This window comes from Balaenoptera acutorostrata, chromosome 9, assembly GCF_949987535.1.
Source record: "Balaenoptera acutorostrata chromosome 9, mBalAcu1.1, whole genome shotgun sequence".
In the NCBI taxonomy this organism is placed as follows: Eukaryota; Metazoa; Chordata; class Mammalia; order Artiodactyla; family Balaenopteridae; genus Balaenoptera; species Balaenoptera acutorostrata.
In genome coordinates, this window is record NC_080072.1 from 53,595,325 (window position 1) to 53,607,586 (window position 12,262).

The 12,262-nt window shown below is 40.7% G+C and overlaps 2 protein-coding genes across 2 annotated transcripts in view; one reads left to right on the forward strand and one right to left on the reverse strand.

Annotated features, from left to right (window-relative positions):
• Positions 1-472: 472 nt before the first annotated feature.
• Positions 473-3,489, reverse strand: LOC103009485 (cytochrome c oxidase assembly factor 4 homolog, mitochondrial). The gene is made up of 2 exons (XM_007173713.2): positions 3,343-3,489; positions 473-1,124 (listed from the first exon to the last, which is right to left on the reverse strand). The coding sequence occupies exon 2, from the start codon at positions 1,110-1,112 to the stop codon at positions 858-860; it is 255 nt and encodes an 84-aa protein (XP_007173775.1). The 5' UTR covers positions 1,113-1,124; positions 3,343-3,489; the 3' UTR covers positions 473-857.
• A 45-nt stretch (positions 3,490-3,534) lies between these two features.
• PAAF1 (proteasomal ATPase associated factor 1) overlaps positions 3,535-12,262 on the forward strand; it is a 46,517-nt gene continuing 37,789 nt past the window's right edge. Inside the window, exons 1-3 of the mRNA XM_007173714.2 lie at positions 3,535-3,663; positions 4,828-4,868; positions 8,143-8,246. Coding sequence (XP_007173776.2) covers positions 3,617-3,663; positions 4,828-4,868; positions 8,143-8,246 — 192 coding nt within the window. The 5' untranslated portion in view covers positions 3,535-3,616. The remainder of the gene's footprint in view (positions 3,664-4,827; positions 4,869-8,142; positions 8,247-12,262) is intronic.

The window sequence follows — 12,262 nt, forward strand, 5'->3', positions numbered from 1 at the left end:
TCCAGCAAGTTGTTTAGTAGGAATATAAGCTCCATGTTGACAGCTTCTCCAATTTTCAAAAGCTGAAAATCTGTATGTTAAATGTACTTTTGAAATGTCAAGCCAACATTGTGTGTTTTTTTTCTTTGGGAACATGCTGAGGTCAGACTCTTTATCTGTTAATGCAACAGAGTCTGGCATATGAAAGGCACTCAGTATTTGTTTTCCCATTTGCCTTCTTCCTTCCATTAGACTGACTGAAACATCCAGAACAACTGATGAAAGAGAAAGTCATTTACATCATTGTCAGGAATTAATTAGTTGTTCTAGTGTTGTTTTGTTTCTCTCTTAAACCAGACTAAAGCAACATAAAGGCAGAGATCGTATTTTCATCATATCAATTTCGTACACAGTGCCTGGCACATGAGAAGGTCTCAGAAAAACTTGATGTTTTTGAACCAATGACTGAATAAATGAGTGACTAGGTAACCAATTTACCTTTAGATTGTAAATTTACTTTAAAATTAAATGTCCATGTAATCAGCACAGTACTTGGCGCACTGACCCAAGATGTAGCATAGGAGAGCATCCCTTAACCCATTTCTTTGTTTTACATGGCAAATACTGGTCAATATTTAATATCGGTGACATAAGATGGGTGAGGATGTGTAGGATCTCAACATGACAATATGACTGCTCTTTATGGCAGTCATGTCCAAACCCATGGCTGCCTGGCTGTCAACCCCAGGCCCAAATACTATCCCCAAGTCTTACACTTCTTGGCCCACACTTCCACTGTGGAAGAATCCTTTCTCCCATGATCTCTCTGGGTGCTAGTTTCTGCAGGGCCATCCTCTGGGGATAGGTGATGTGGGGTCTCAGCGGTGGGCACTGCTTTGCTCTTTCCTCCTCTGCAGCTCCTCCCGTCGCCTTGCCTGCTGTTCACTCATGCAGTCCCTAAAGGCCTGCACCTGTGGCTGGCACTGTCGCCAGTCCTGGTGCTGGGCCATGCACTCCTGCACTGCATAGTGGGAAGCAGCACAGCCAGAGCGGGAGATCATCTGGTCCAGTGGGTCCTCTTCTTCATCTTCTTTCTTCACCTGTCGGGACCAGGTATGGCCTTGAGCTGACATCTTTAGGAGTCTCTAGAACATCAACAGCGGCAAGGTTAGAGTAGGGACATGATTATATATGACACTGTTCCTCTGTTATAAATAACATTGACCACTGCATTGTTATAGCCTATTTAAGCATATGTCTCCCCTTGAAGGTTGTAAGCTATTTGAGGACAGATACTGGGCCTGATTCACCTTGGTACCCCTAGCACTAGGCCTGGCAGAGAGCAGGCCTGAAAAATGGTCTGAACTGAACATAATGAGATAAAGTATATGAGAATGCTTAGCACAGCACTAATAAGCTCAAATGGATTCTACTAATGGAATCTGAATTAAGTGAAATGTTTCCTTTCTGGAAAAGCTATGTTCTTTTCTCCAATTAGCCTTAATCTATGGCTGGAGAAGAACAAAGTTTAGCACTTGGAAGAGTATCCAGATATGTGTAGAGTTTGACATATGAGAGAATGGAGAGAGTTGTGTGGCTGTAACATAGAGCATACAGGGTCCAGGGCAAGAAATGAGTCTGTGAGGTGTGAGAGTATTTAACGTGAGGTGTATCTGCCCAGACTGTCTTCCTACAATCATCTGCTTCAGAACACCCAGCACAAGGTAGCATACAGAAGGAACTTAAGAAAGGTTTGAAGATAAATGACCTCAGCCTTTGTACAAATTTTACCATGACAGACTGTAAATGAGCTAAGACTACTTAATGTTTTTCCTGGGTCTCTGATTCATTCAACAAATGATCACTGAGTACCTATCATGTACCAAGCACTATGCTAGATTTGAAGATACAGGAGTGACCTCGACAAGACAGTTTCTGCCTTCACAGAGTTTACAATCTAGATAAGTAAATAGGCTGTTTACTTGTGTACAGTGTGTACAGACAGCTAAAATTGGGAACACAGTGGAGGAATACTTAATCCAGACAAGGGCAGGAACAGGCAGGGAAGGCTTCTTGGAGAAAGTGATTTCTAAACTGAGGCTTAAAGGATGAAAAGGAGTAAGCCAGAGATGTAAAGAATATTCCTGGTCAATGGAACAGCAAGGTGGGGGTTTGAGACAGAATTTGACATGAGAGGAACTGAAAGTTCTACATGACTGGAGAACAGAGTAGGAGAACAGGAAAATTAATGAAATTGGTGAGTTGAGGAAGTGTCTGATCATAGGAAGGCCTCATATTAAGGCGCCCAGAGGGCAATGGGGAAGTCACAAGAAGGATTTAAGAACTCTATAGCCCTACACGAAACTCATTTGCTTTAGAGGCAGTATAACCTAAGGGAGGAGGGGGAAACTGGGCTTTGAAAACAGACTTGGATTGGAAACTTAGCTTTGTCACTGACTCACTGGGTGACTTTGAGCAAATCACTTCATAATCTCTCTTGAAAAACAGAGATCAAATCTACCTCACAGGATTGTTGAAGACTAAATGAGATAATGCGTGTAAGGAGCCTGGCACGTCCAAAGAGTTGGATAAGTAATAGCTCCTATGTTTTTCTCTTCCTAAATACACTGTGAGCTCTTTAAAGACAAGGGCAGGGACTTCCGTGGCGGTCCAGTGGTTAAGACTTTGCCTACCAATGCAGGGGGTGTGGGTTCCATCCCTGGTCCGGGAGCTAAGATCCCACATGCCTAGTGGCCAAAAAACCAAAACAGAAAACAGAAACAATACTGTAACAAATTCAATAAAGACTTTAAAATGGTCCACATCAAAAAAAAAAAATCAAATAAATAAATAAAGACAAGGGCAAACCTCTTGGAACAGTGCGGTGGAAAGAACAGTGCCTTGGATCCTTAAGCCAAGAAATCTGGGTTCAAATACTTTACTCACTTTACCATGCACACGCCTTAGCGTGCAATCTTTTTTAGTTTCTTTCTTAAGGTAATATTTAACTCTTAGAATTGCTGTAAGGATTAATATCCTAATAAGTCACAAGTGAGTGCATGGGCTACAACAGGACTCAAGTAAATGCTGCCTGAAGTACTCAGTCTTCCCTAGAGTAAAAAAAGGAAGACCCTCGCTCTGAGATCAAGACAGGCTAAATGGTCGGTAGCTGGTTCGCGGAAACCGGCCTGGCAGAGGAAGGCACGTAAAGGATGGGAAAGCAGAGAAACCCAGGTGGCTAAGTCACCTACGGCTCCTCTCCCACCTTCAGAAGAGAACGCATGCGCGTGCGCGGCCGCTGGGCACACCCCCAGTTGTGCCAGCTAGGCTTCACGGCGCAAGATCGCGGCACACAGTGCTCACCGAACACGCGGACAAGAGGACCCGAACGCGCGCTCCTGCACAGCTGCGTCGGTTTTGCAGGCACTTGGAACTCTTCCGACACTCCTGTCAGGAACCAGCCTCCTGTAGGAAGCGCGGGCGCACAAAGGGGAGGGGAGGGGAAGAGGATCCACCGCGCATTTTCATTGGTGGCCTCTCGGTGTAGATCCCGCCTTTCGTTCTCGGCGCAGCGCCTAAGCGGGGACCCACTTCCGTGAAAGAGCGGAAGACGCGGGCTGGTGGAGGCGGGATCAAGATGGCGGCGCCTTTGAGGCTTCAGAGCGACTGGGCCCAGGCTCTCAGGTGAATCTAGGTGCAGAACCGGGACGGAGGAGGCGGGTAGCGGATGTTGCCTTTACGTTAAGGAGAGCCATGCCCGATCCAGGATATCCGTAGGGGTTACCTCATCAATTGTTGAGGGAACCCTGGGTCTAGAAAAAGAAGTCTCAAACCCACATGGTCATTGTTTTTCGTTCTCGCAAGAGCTGGGCTGAGGCCAAGGAAACATATATGCACCGTGTGATTTCAGAGACAGAATAGGATCAATGAGTTGGAGAAAGACAGGAAAACTGGGAGGCAGGAAGACTCTTGGCCAAGTAGTCATGGTCGTTTAGCAAATATTTATTGGTCCTCAGTTATTTGCAAAAGTCCCAGTACTCTCCACCACCACATTGTCTTTGAGTGTGTGATGGAGTCTTTGTATGCTCCTCGACCCCTAGTGGTATACTAGTCATATTGTACAGTTCTTTTCAGGAAACAGTGTAACGCCTACCATGTCCAGACTCTGACCTAGATAGATGCTCGGCAGAGTTCAGATGTGTACTCTAAAGTTAAGGGGTGGTTCCTGCCCTCCAAAAGGAAACAGCTTAATTGGAATGCACAGCAAACCATTCATTTATTTAATATGTATTAATCATATACTGTGCAAGTTATTATGCTAGGCACTAGAATGAGTACAGCAGTGCCATGAATGGCAACTATTATACTAATAAGTTTTTCAAATTGAAACAATGGTGACGATGAATAAAACATAGTCTCCTGCATTTAAGAAACTTCCACTTTTCTAAGTGGGCTGAAATAAAATACACATTGCTTACTACAACACAGAATGTGTAAAAGGAAGAACAGTGACATTTATTGAGGGCCACCAAGTGCCTTTGAGAGAATGCAAGACCAGAATCAAGAAGTAACTTTGACCAAGATTGTGCAACTAATAAGTATTTCATGAAATGTTTGATGAAATACTTGAGCTTCATTTAACCAGCAGATCTAGGCGTTAAACACTTAGTCCACAAATATTTCTTCAACAAATAAACAAAATTTGTCTGTGCCTGGATGAGATGTTAGACTAGATCATGTCTAAGTGCTGTGGCCAAACTAGAAATTATATGATCTTTCTCCCTTGCATCAGTGCCATCCTTTTTTGACACTGAGTGAGCCTAATTAGGTTTTTGTCTCTCTTCATAGGAAGGACGAAGGGGAGGCCTGGCTGAGCTGTCACCCCCCAGGTAATGTCCTTAAATCTATATGCCTTCCCTTTAGAGAAAGAGGATCTACTACCCCTAGGAGAGAGCTTCCTTTCTCCTAGCCCAAAGTTCTTGCATAGTGCTAAGAGTCTTCAAATGTTCTTGACCACTCTGCTGTAATGATTCTGCAACTCCATTCTAGGGGAATGCCTTCAGATTGGTTTTCCATTTGGAAGCCACAGACTTATTCATGGAGACATTACTGATGCTTCTTAATCAGTCTCTTAGCCATATATTATTGTATTCTAAGCAGTTCTATAGCTTCAGTTGTGACCTTCCTGATTATGATTCCTAGAGCTTTAGCTCTAGTTCTGACCTCTTTTCAATTTCAAGCAGAAATTGAGTAGTTGTCTGCTATGCGTTTCTGCTTAAAGCTCTCACTGTCGTCTTGAGTTTATCAAATCCAAAACCTGAAGCTGAGCACTTCTGTTGTCAAACAGGTTCTCCTTCTTGATTGTCTCAGTTCTTAAGTTACCACCATTCTAGGCATCAGAGTAAAACACCTGGTCACCTCACCCTGCCATTTATCGTTCCCAAGGTTTATAAATTTTCCTTTGTTTTACTGATAATTTGTCATTTCAGAGACCTTTGATATCTTTTTATAATAAGATATTTTATTTCTATGAGAACTAGAGTTTTAAACAGAATTTTCTTTTGAGGAAATTGATGCTGCATCGAAGAAGACAGGGTAGCTAGAAGGTCTCCAAATCAAGGGTTTTTGTTTTATTTTTAAAGATGGGAACTAATTGGAGAGCAATTAAAATATAGGTTGTAGGTAGAGAAGAGAAGGACTAATGAAAAAACCATTGTCTTAGAGGAGAGAGAAGGAGATTGAATTAAGTCTAAAAGCCTAAGATGAAAGAAGGTGAGGGTAAGTGTAGATGTAGATAAATGCAAAGACATGAATATGGAAATGTGAGAGTATCTTATAGCCTCAGTTTTCTTTGTGATGTTAGAGGTAGGGTCAGCTTTTTTTTTTTTTTTTTTTTTTAAAGTTTTACTTGATTTTATTTATTTATTTATTTTATTTTTGGCTGTGTTGGGTCTTCGGTTCGTGCGAGGGCTTTCTCCAGTTGCGGCAAGCGGGGGCCACTCTTCATCGCGGTGCGGGGACCACTCTTCATCGCGGTGCGCGGGCCTTTCTCTATCGCGGCCCCTCCCGTCGCGGGGCACAGGCTCCAGACGCGCAGGCTCAGCAATTGTGGCTCACGGGCCCAGCTGCTCCGTGGCATGTGGGATCTTCCCAGACCAGGGCTCGAACCCGTGTCCCCTGCATTAGCAGGCAGATTCTCAACCACTGCGCCACCAGGGAAGCCCGGGTCAGCTTTTTCTTTGAAATAAAATGTGCACTATGTTCTAGATGCTTTACGTACATTATTTCTATTCCTCACAACCGTATCAGGTAGGTACTATTAGCATTCTAATTTTTTTTAGATAATAGCTGTATTGAGATATAATTCACATATGATAAGGTTTATCTTTTTAAAGTGTACGATGCCGTGGATTTTAGTATATTCATAGAATTGTATGTCTGTCACCACTAATTCCATACATTTTCATCACCCCTGAAAGAAACCCTGTGCTCTTTAGCAGTCACTCCGCATTTTGCCCTCCTCCTAGCTCCTAGCAACCACTAATTGACTTTCTGTCTCTATGGATTTGCCTGTTCTGGACATTTCATATAAATAGAATCATAATATGTGGCCTTTTGTGTCTTTCATTTAACATAACATTTTCAAGGTTCATCCATTTTGTAGCATTCATTTGTTTTTGTGGCCAAGTAATGTTCTGTTGTGAGGATATATCACATTTTTTGTCCATCAGTTGATGGGCATTTGAATTGTTTCCAATTTTTGGCTCTTATGAAGGAAGAAGGTTTTGATGGCAGGCTAGGTGTCATGAGAATTGGCTGCTCTGGGGAACAAAAGGGGCAAAAGGACTGCAAAACTGTGCAGAGTTTGGAAACTGGTAAATTGTAGTGGTGCCAGTCTGCACAGTTGTGTCCTTTTCTGTATCTGCACTCAGCAGCCTACATGTAGAAATGTAGAAGGTGAGTAGTTGGATCATTCCCACTTTTGTTATATAGACAAAATACTGAGACAGATCATTTCAGAGACTTTACAAGTGTAGAGAGGTCATTGAGGGTGATGACAGGGGATTGGTTGAAATAATGTACCAAAAGGGCCAGACTTCATAGGATGGTTGGTGAAGTCAGGAGGGAATCATGAAATGTGACAAAAAGCAGAGTTCACTCAATCCTATTTTTGTGGCATCTTTCTGAACTAGAATTTCATGCCATTTCTCTGCAAAACCTATTTCACTAGATCTTCTCTAGTCCATACTTCTACCCTAGATTGTGAGTTACTCCACTAGTATCTTTCAACTACCAAACTGGTATATTAATTGATGCCTCCTTCCCCCTTGTTCTTTGTGACTTTTTTTATTCTTGACATGCCCCTCCCTGACTTGGGGTTTCCTTTCCCTTATCTTTGGCCTAGTCCTATCTTTCTTTCAAGATCCTACTTAAGTCCCACCCTCTCTAAGAAGCTCTCCCACTCTGCATGAATCCATGATGGTTTTTACTTCCCTCTTACTCCTAGAATTTCAGTTTGGTGCAAGTTACTTACTGAATAGTTTGTAGCACCTTGCTAGTTTCTGAACTCAAGGACTTCATAGTCTGGTGGGGAGGCCAGAAATGTAAACAGCGTGTTATGGGCTGTTGCAGAAGTGTATATATAAAGTGCAGAAAAAGAATAGAATGTTTTTAACTCCATTCTACCATCTACATGTGTTTATGTGTAGGATAATATCTTATTTAGCCCATATCACTGCAAAAGCAGTGTCCTACTTAAGCAAATTTTCCAGTTATTGAAGCTTAACTCTTTACTCTGAATTATGTGTATATACTGTGGATAAATGCATATGTTCATGTTCATCTTCACCTTTCATCCTGGTAGAATTCCATTTCACAGCCAGTGAAACTGAGGTTGAGATTACTCTAGTAGTTTTCTCTACAAATACTCTATTGTATCTCAAAATCTTTGTTCCTGGCTTTTAGTCCTTGAATTTATTTCTTCCAAATTAGGTTTGCCTAGACTAGTGCTCTTTCTACTTCACCTCACTTTTAACACAAGTGCCTGCTTTTCTTTCATGAGCCAATTTCCTCGCATTTATACAGATGCCTGAATTGGGTCTTCAAGGAGAAAAATGTTTAATTCTTGTATTTTTTTGAGACATGCTTTTTTGTGCTATATAGGGAAACCAACTTTGTATGGCAGCCTGACTTGTCAAGGAATTGGCCTTGATGGCATCCCAGAGGTTACAGCTTCGGAAGGATTTATTGTGAATGAAATAAACAAGGTAGGTTTTCATGTCTTCTAGATAGCACTGTGTCCAAACTATGGTAGTACCTATATACGTACTTTAAATATTTATACTGTTATCTGCGTATCAGTGTCTTCTCCATTTCATTTGTATAATAATCATAGTTTTTACTGCCTTTGAATGTCAAGAGTTTTCTTTTTCTTTTATACATACATATGCTTTTAGATGCAAACTTCCTCTTACTTCCCTTATACCAGTGCTGTCCAGTAGATGAATAATGTGAGCCACATATGTAATTTTTTTTATTGAAGTATAGTTGATTTACAGTGTTTCAGGTGTAGAGCAAAGTGATTCAGTTATGTATATACATATATATTTTCTTTTTCAGATTCCTTTCCATTATAAGTTATTACAAGATATTGAATATAGTTCCATGTGCTACATGCAGTAGGTCCTTGTTTATCTATTTTATATATAGTAGTGTGTATCCACATGTGTAATTTAAAATTTTCTAGTAGCCACCTAAAAAAGGTAAAAAGAAACAGATGAAGTTAATTTTAATAATGTATTTTATTTAACCCAGTATATCTAAAATATTATTTTAACCTGTAATTAATATAAAAAATTATTAGAGATAGTTTACATTTCTTTTTTTTATTAAGTCTTTGAGATCCTCTGTATATTTTACACTTAGAGCACATCTCAATTCAGACTCTAATTTTTTTTTTAATAAATTTATTTATTTATTTTTGGCTGTGTTGGGTCTTCGTTGCCATGCACGGGCTTTCTCTGGTTGCGGCGAGCAGGGGCTACTCTTCGTTGCGGTGCACGGGCTTCTCATTGAGGTGGCTTCTCTTGTTGCGGAGCACAGGCTCTAGGAGCGCGGGCTTCAGTAGTTGTGGCATGCGGGCTCAGTAGTTGTGGCGCACAGGCTGAGTTGCTCCGCAGCATGTGGGATCTTCCCAGACCAGGGCTTGAACCCGTGTCCCTTGTATTGGCAGGCGGATTCTTAACCACTGTGCCACGAGGGAAGTCCCAGACTCTAATTTTTTATTGGAAATACTTGATATATATTTAGGTTTTAAAAAATTTACAGTTGAAAACAGATTCACATACCTAAGTAGTTCCAAACGTACTTAAAAAGTTTTCCAGTAACTGAATCAAGTATGTTTTTAAACTAAACTTTAAATAAAATTAAAAATTCATTTACTCATTTGCATTAGCCACATTTTAAGTGCTCAGTAGCTTTATGTGGCTAGTACCCACCATACTGTACAGTGTAGTTTTATGATGTGTCTGGCCACACCTTGGTGAAGACCTGTATTAGTAGTACTTAATTGTTTTTCTCATTGGTCTTTGAGGTGAGTAGGTGGCCATGTAAGTGTTGCAGAACTCATGATCTGACTTTCCTTCCTCTTTCTGATGGCAGCAGTCAGTGTGCGCTGGTGAGATGATTCCCAAAGGGTGAAACAGCCTTTTTTTTTTTTTTTTTTTTTTAAGAAATTCACGTTCTTTTATTTATTTATTTATGACTGTGTTGAGTCTTCGTTTCTGTGCGAGGGCTTTCTCCAGTTGCGGTGAGTGGGGACCACTCTTCATCGCGGTGCGCGGGCCTCTCACTGTCGCGGCCTCTCTTGTTGCGGAGCACAGGCTCCAGACGCGCAGGCTCAGTAATTGTGGCTCACGGGCCCAGTTGCTCCGTGGCATGTGGGATCTTCCCAGACCGGGGCTCGAACCCGTGTCCCCTGCATTGGCAGGCAGATTCTCAACCACTGCGCCTCCAGGGAAGCCCGAAACAGCCTTTTTTGGTGTGTGTATAATTAAGCTTTTTTAGTTATAAAATATTTCAGGTGTACTGACAAGAGTAGAGAATACTTTGTTTTTTACATAAGATCTTTAGCAGATGTTCATTCATTATCCTCTGTGCAAAATAATAAGCTGCATGTTATTATATATTTTATATTTGTTTTTCATAAACAGTATTGTAGAAAGTGCCAGAAGATCTGAGTCCAAGTCTTAGTTACTGTGACACTTACTAGCAATATGGTTTTGGACAAATAACTTAGTTATCTGAGCCTCAGTTTCCTCATCTATAAAACAGAGACAGCCTCATAGGCTGATTAGTGGGGAGTGAAATTGCATATGAAAGAAACTAAGATATTTCAAAAGTGAGTTATTGTTTATCATAACAATCCTGTAGGATTGGCATTTTAAATTTCCAATTTGCAGATAAGCAAACAGATTCAGAGAGGTTAATTAACCCCTAATAATCAAAGCTAGTTAGTCTATGTCAGAATTGAAACCCAGTTCTATTAACTTCAAGTATAACACCACCTTGTAAGCCTACATTTTTTCCAGGTGTTTGCCAGTATCCATCCGCAGCCTGGGCGCTGACTTCCTTTCTTCCCTTTGTACTCAGGCTGTGATAAAATCCTTATCTTTTCCAATATCATTACTAATTTTTGCAGTGTACTTGCTAAGTCAGACAGTAAATGCTTATGGTTGAACATTCATTTGTTTCCTAACTGCCGTGAGTCACTTTGCTATTTTATGTTGCTACATTGTTCTATCATACAGATCTGTCATTATGCTTAAAAACCTAACCTGGAAAGATAAAAAGTTTGACTTTTAATTTTATCTTAATGTGGAATATTCACACCTCCCCCTCACACTGAATTTTGTCTGTTTTGATATCTCCTGCAGCTTTTCTTTAATATCTTTTCATTAACAGCATGATTCTCTACTGCTGGAAGGTAATTCAACATTTATCTTCCTTCATAGTCTGTTTATGGATTAAAGGGTGATTTGCAGGATCGATAAGCAGGAGAAAACCACTGATTCTTGAAATCTTTTACATAATTAGCCCAAAAGAAATAATCTTCTGAGAGCAAACCCAGTTCTTACAGAGGCTCGAACACTAAGCTTTCAGAGCTCCTCATGTCCTTGCTTGGTATGAATATTTAGCCAGGAAAGTTTAGCTGACACTTTAGTTTTGGGTACAGGAGACAATTCCAAATCTGGGTCAGCTCTCTTGCAGCTGTATGGGCTTTGTCATGTGGTTAGAAGCAAAAACTCATTTAATGAAAGGCCTGCAGGCAGCCAGGCATAGATACACTGGCTAAGAAAGTACTGTTTGTATAGATAATCTAATTCTCTTTTTAAAGGAGAAGACCTGTAATAAGAGCATATTGATTTTCAGTGATGAGAATATTATAACTTTGAAACTGTTCTTTCTAGTGAACTATGAGGACTGCGCTTGTTGTACATAGATTAGCCTTATAAAGAGGTTCAGAAAATCTTGATTATTGAAGGCATTTTCATTGTCCAGCAGAATTTCCAGAAACTTTCAAGTACTACTGCAGAAGAGATAACAGGTTAGGGGCCATTTGGTGAGAGCAGCTCCTCGCTCTGTGTAGGAGATACACACGTAGGGGATGGTGTTAGTATTCTGCAAATTAGAGTAAGGGATTGTCGTATTGCAAGAATCCTTGAGGCGATGTTTACCAAGCCTTTTATACCTCTGCATTGAAACACCAACATACTTACCCTAAATGGTTGCAGTCTGCCTTCAGCAGGTCATGTCACTTGAATCTAACATCTGGTTCTAGATATAATTTACTACTGTGTCACTAGTGTTATCTTGCTATAGTAGCTGAAATATATGTGATAATGACTAGTCAAAACATGTGGGAAATCATAAGACAGCTATTTGGTGATGACCAGTCTATGAACATGTATAGTCAGTTTAAGTCCTAGCTGGGAATGGGCACCACAAGCCTGACCAGGGCCTACATATTGTATGAGTGTACCGTAATTTACTTTACCTACTTTCTTACTCTGGTAACTATACATGTCAGTAGTCTAACATTTTTTCTGAAAATTCTTTTATAGGCAGCAAGTTTACTTTTAGACTAATCTTTTCAGCCCTAGGCCCGGGAGCTGGTGCTGTTTTTTCACAGCTGTTGGTACTATTCCTTGCCACACTGCTGACTGAGAATACTGGTATTAGATTTTCTTATGAAAATTAATGTTCTCGTGTTTGTCATTTGTAT

Bases quoted from the DNA above. Each gene is read 5' to 3' on its own strand.
- LOC103009485 (XM_007173713.2), bottom strand. From the start codon at position 1,112: ATGTCAGCTCAAGGCCATACCTGGTCCCGACAGGTGAAGAAAGAAGAT.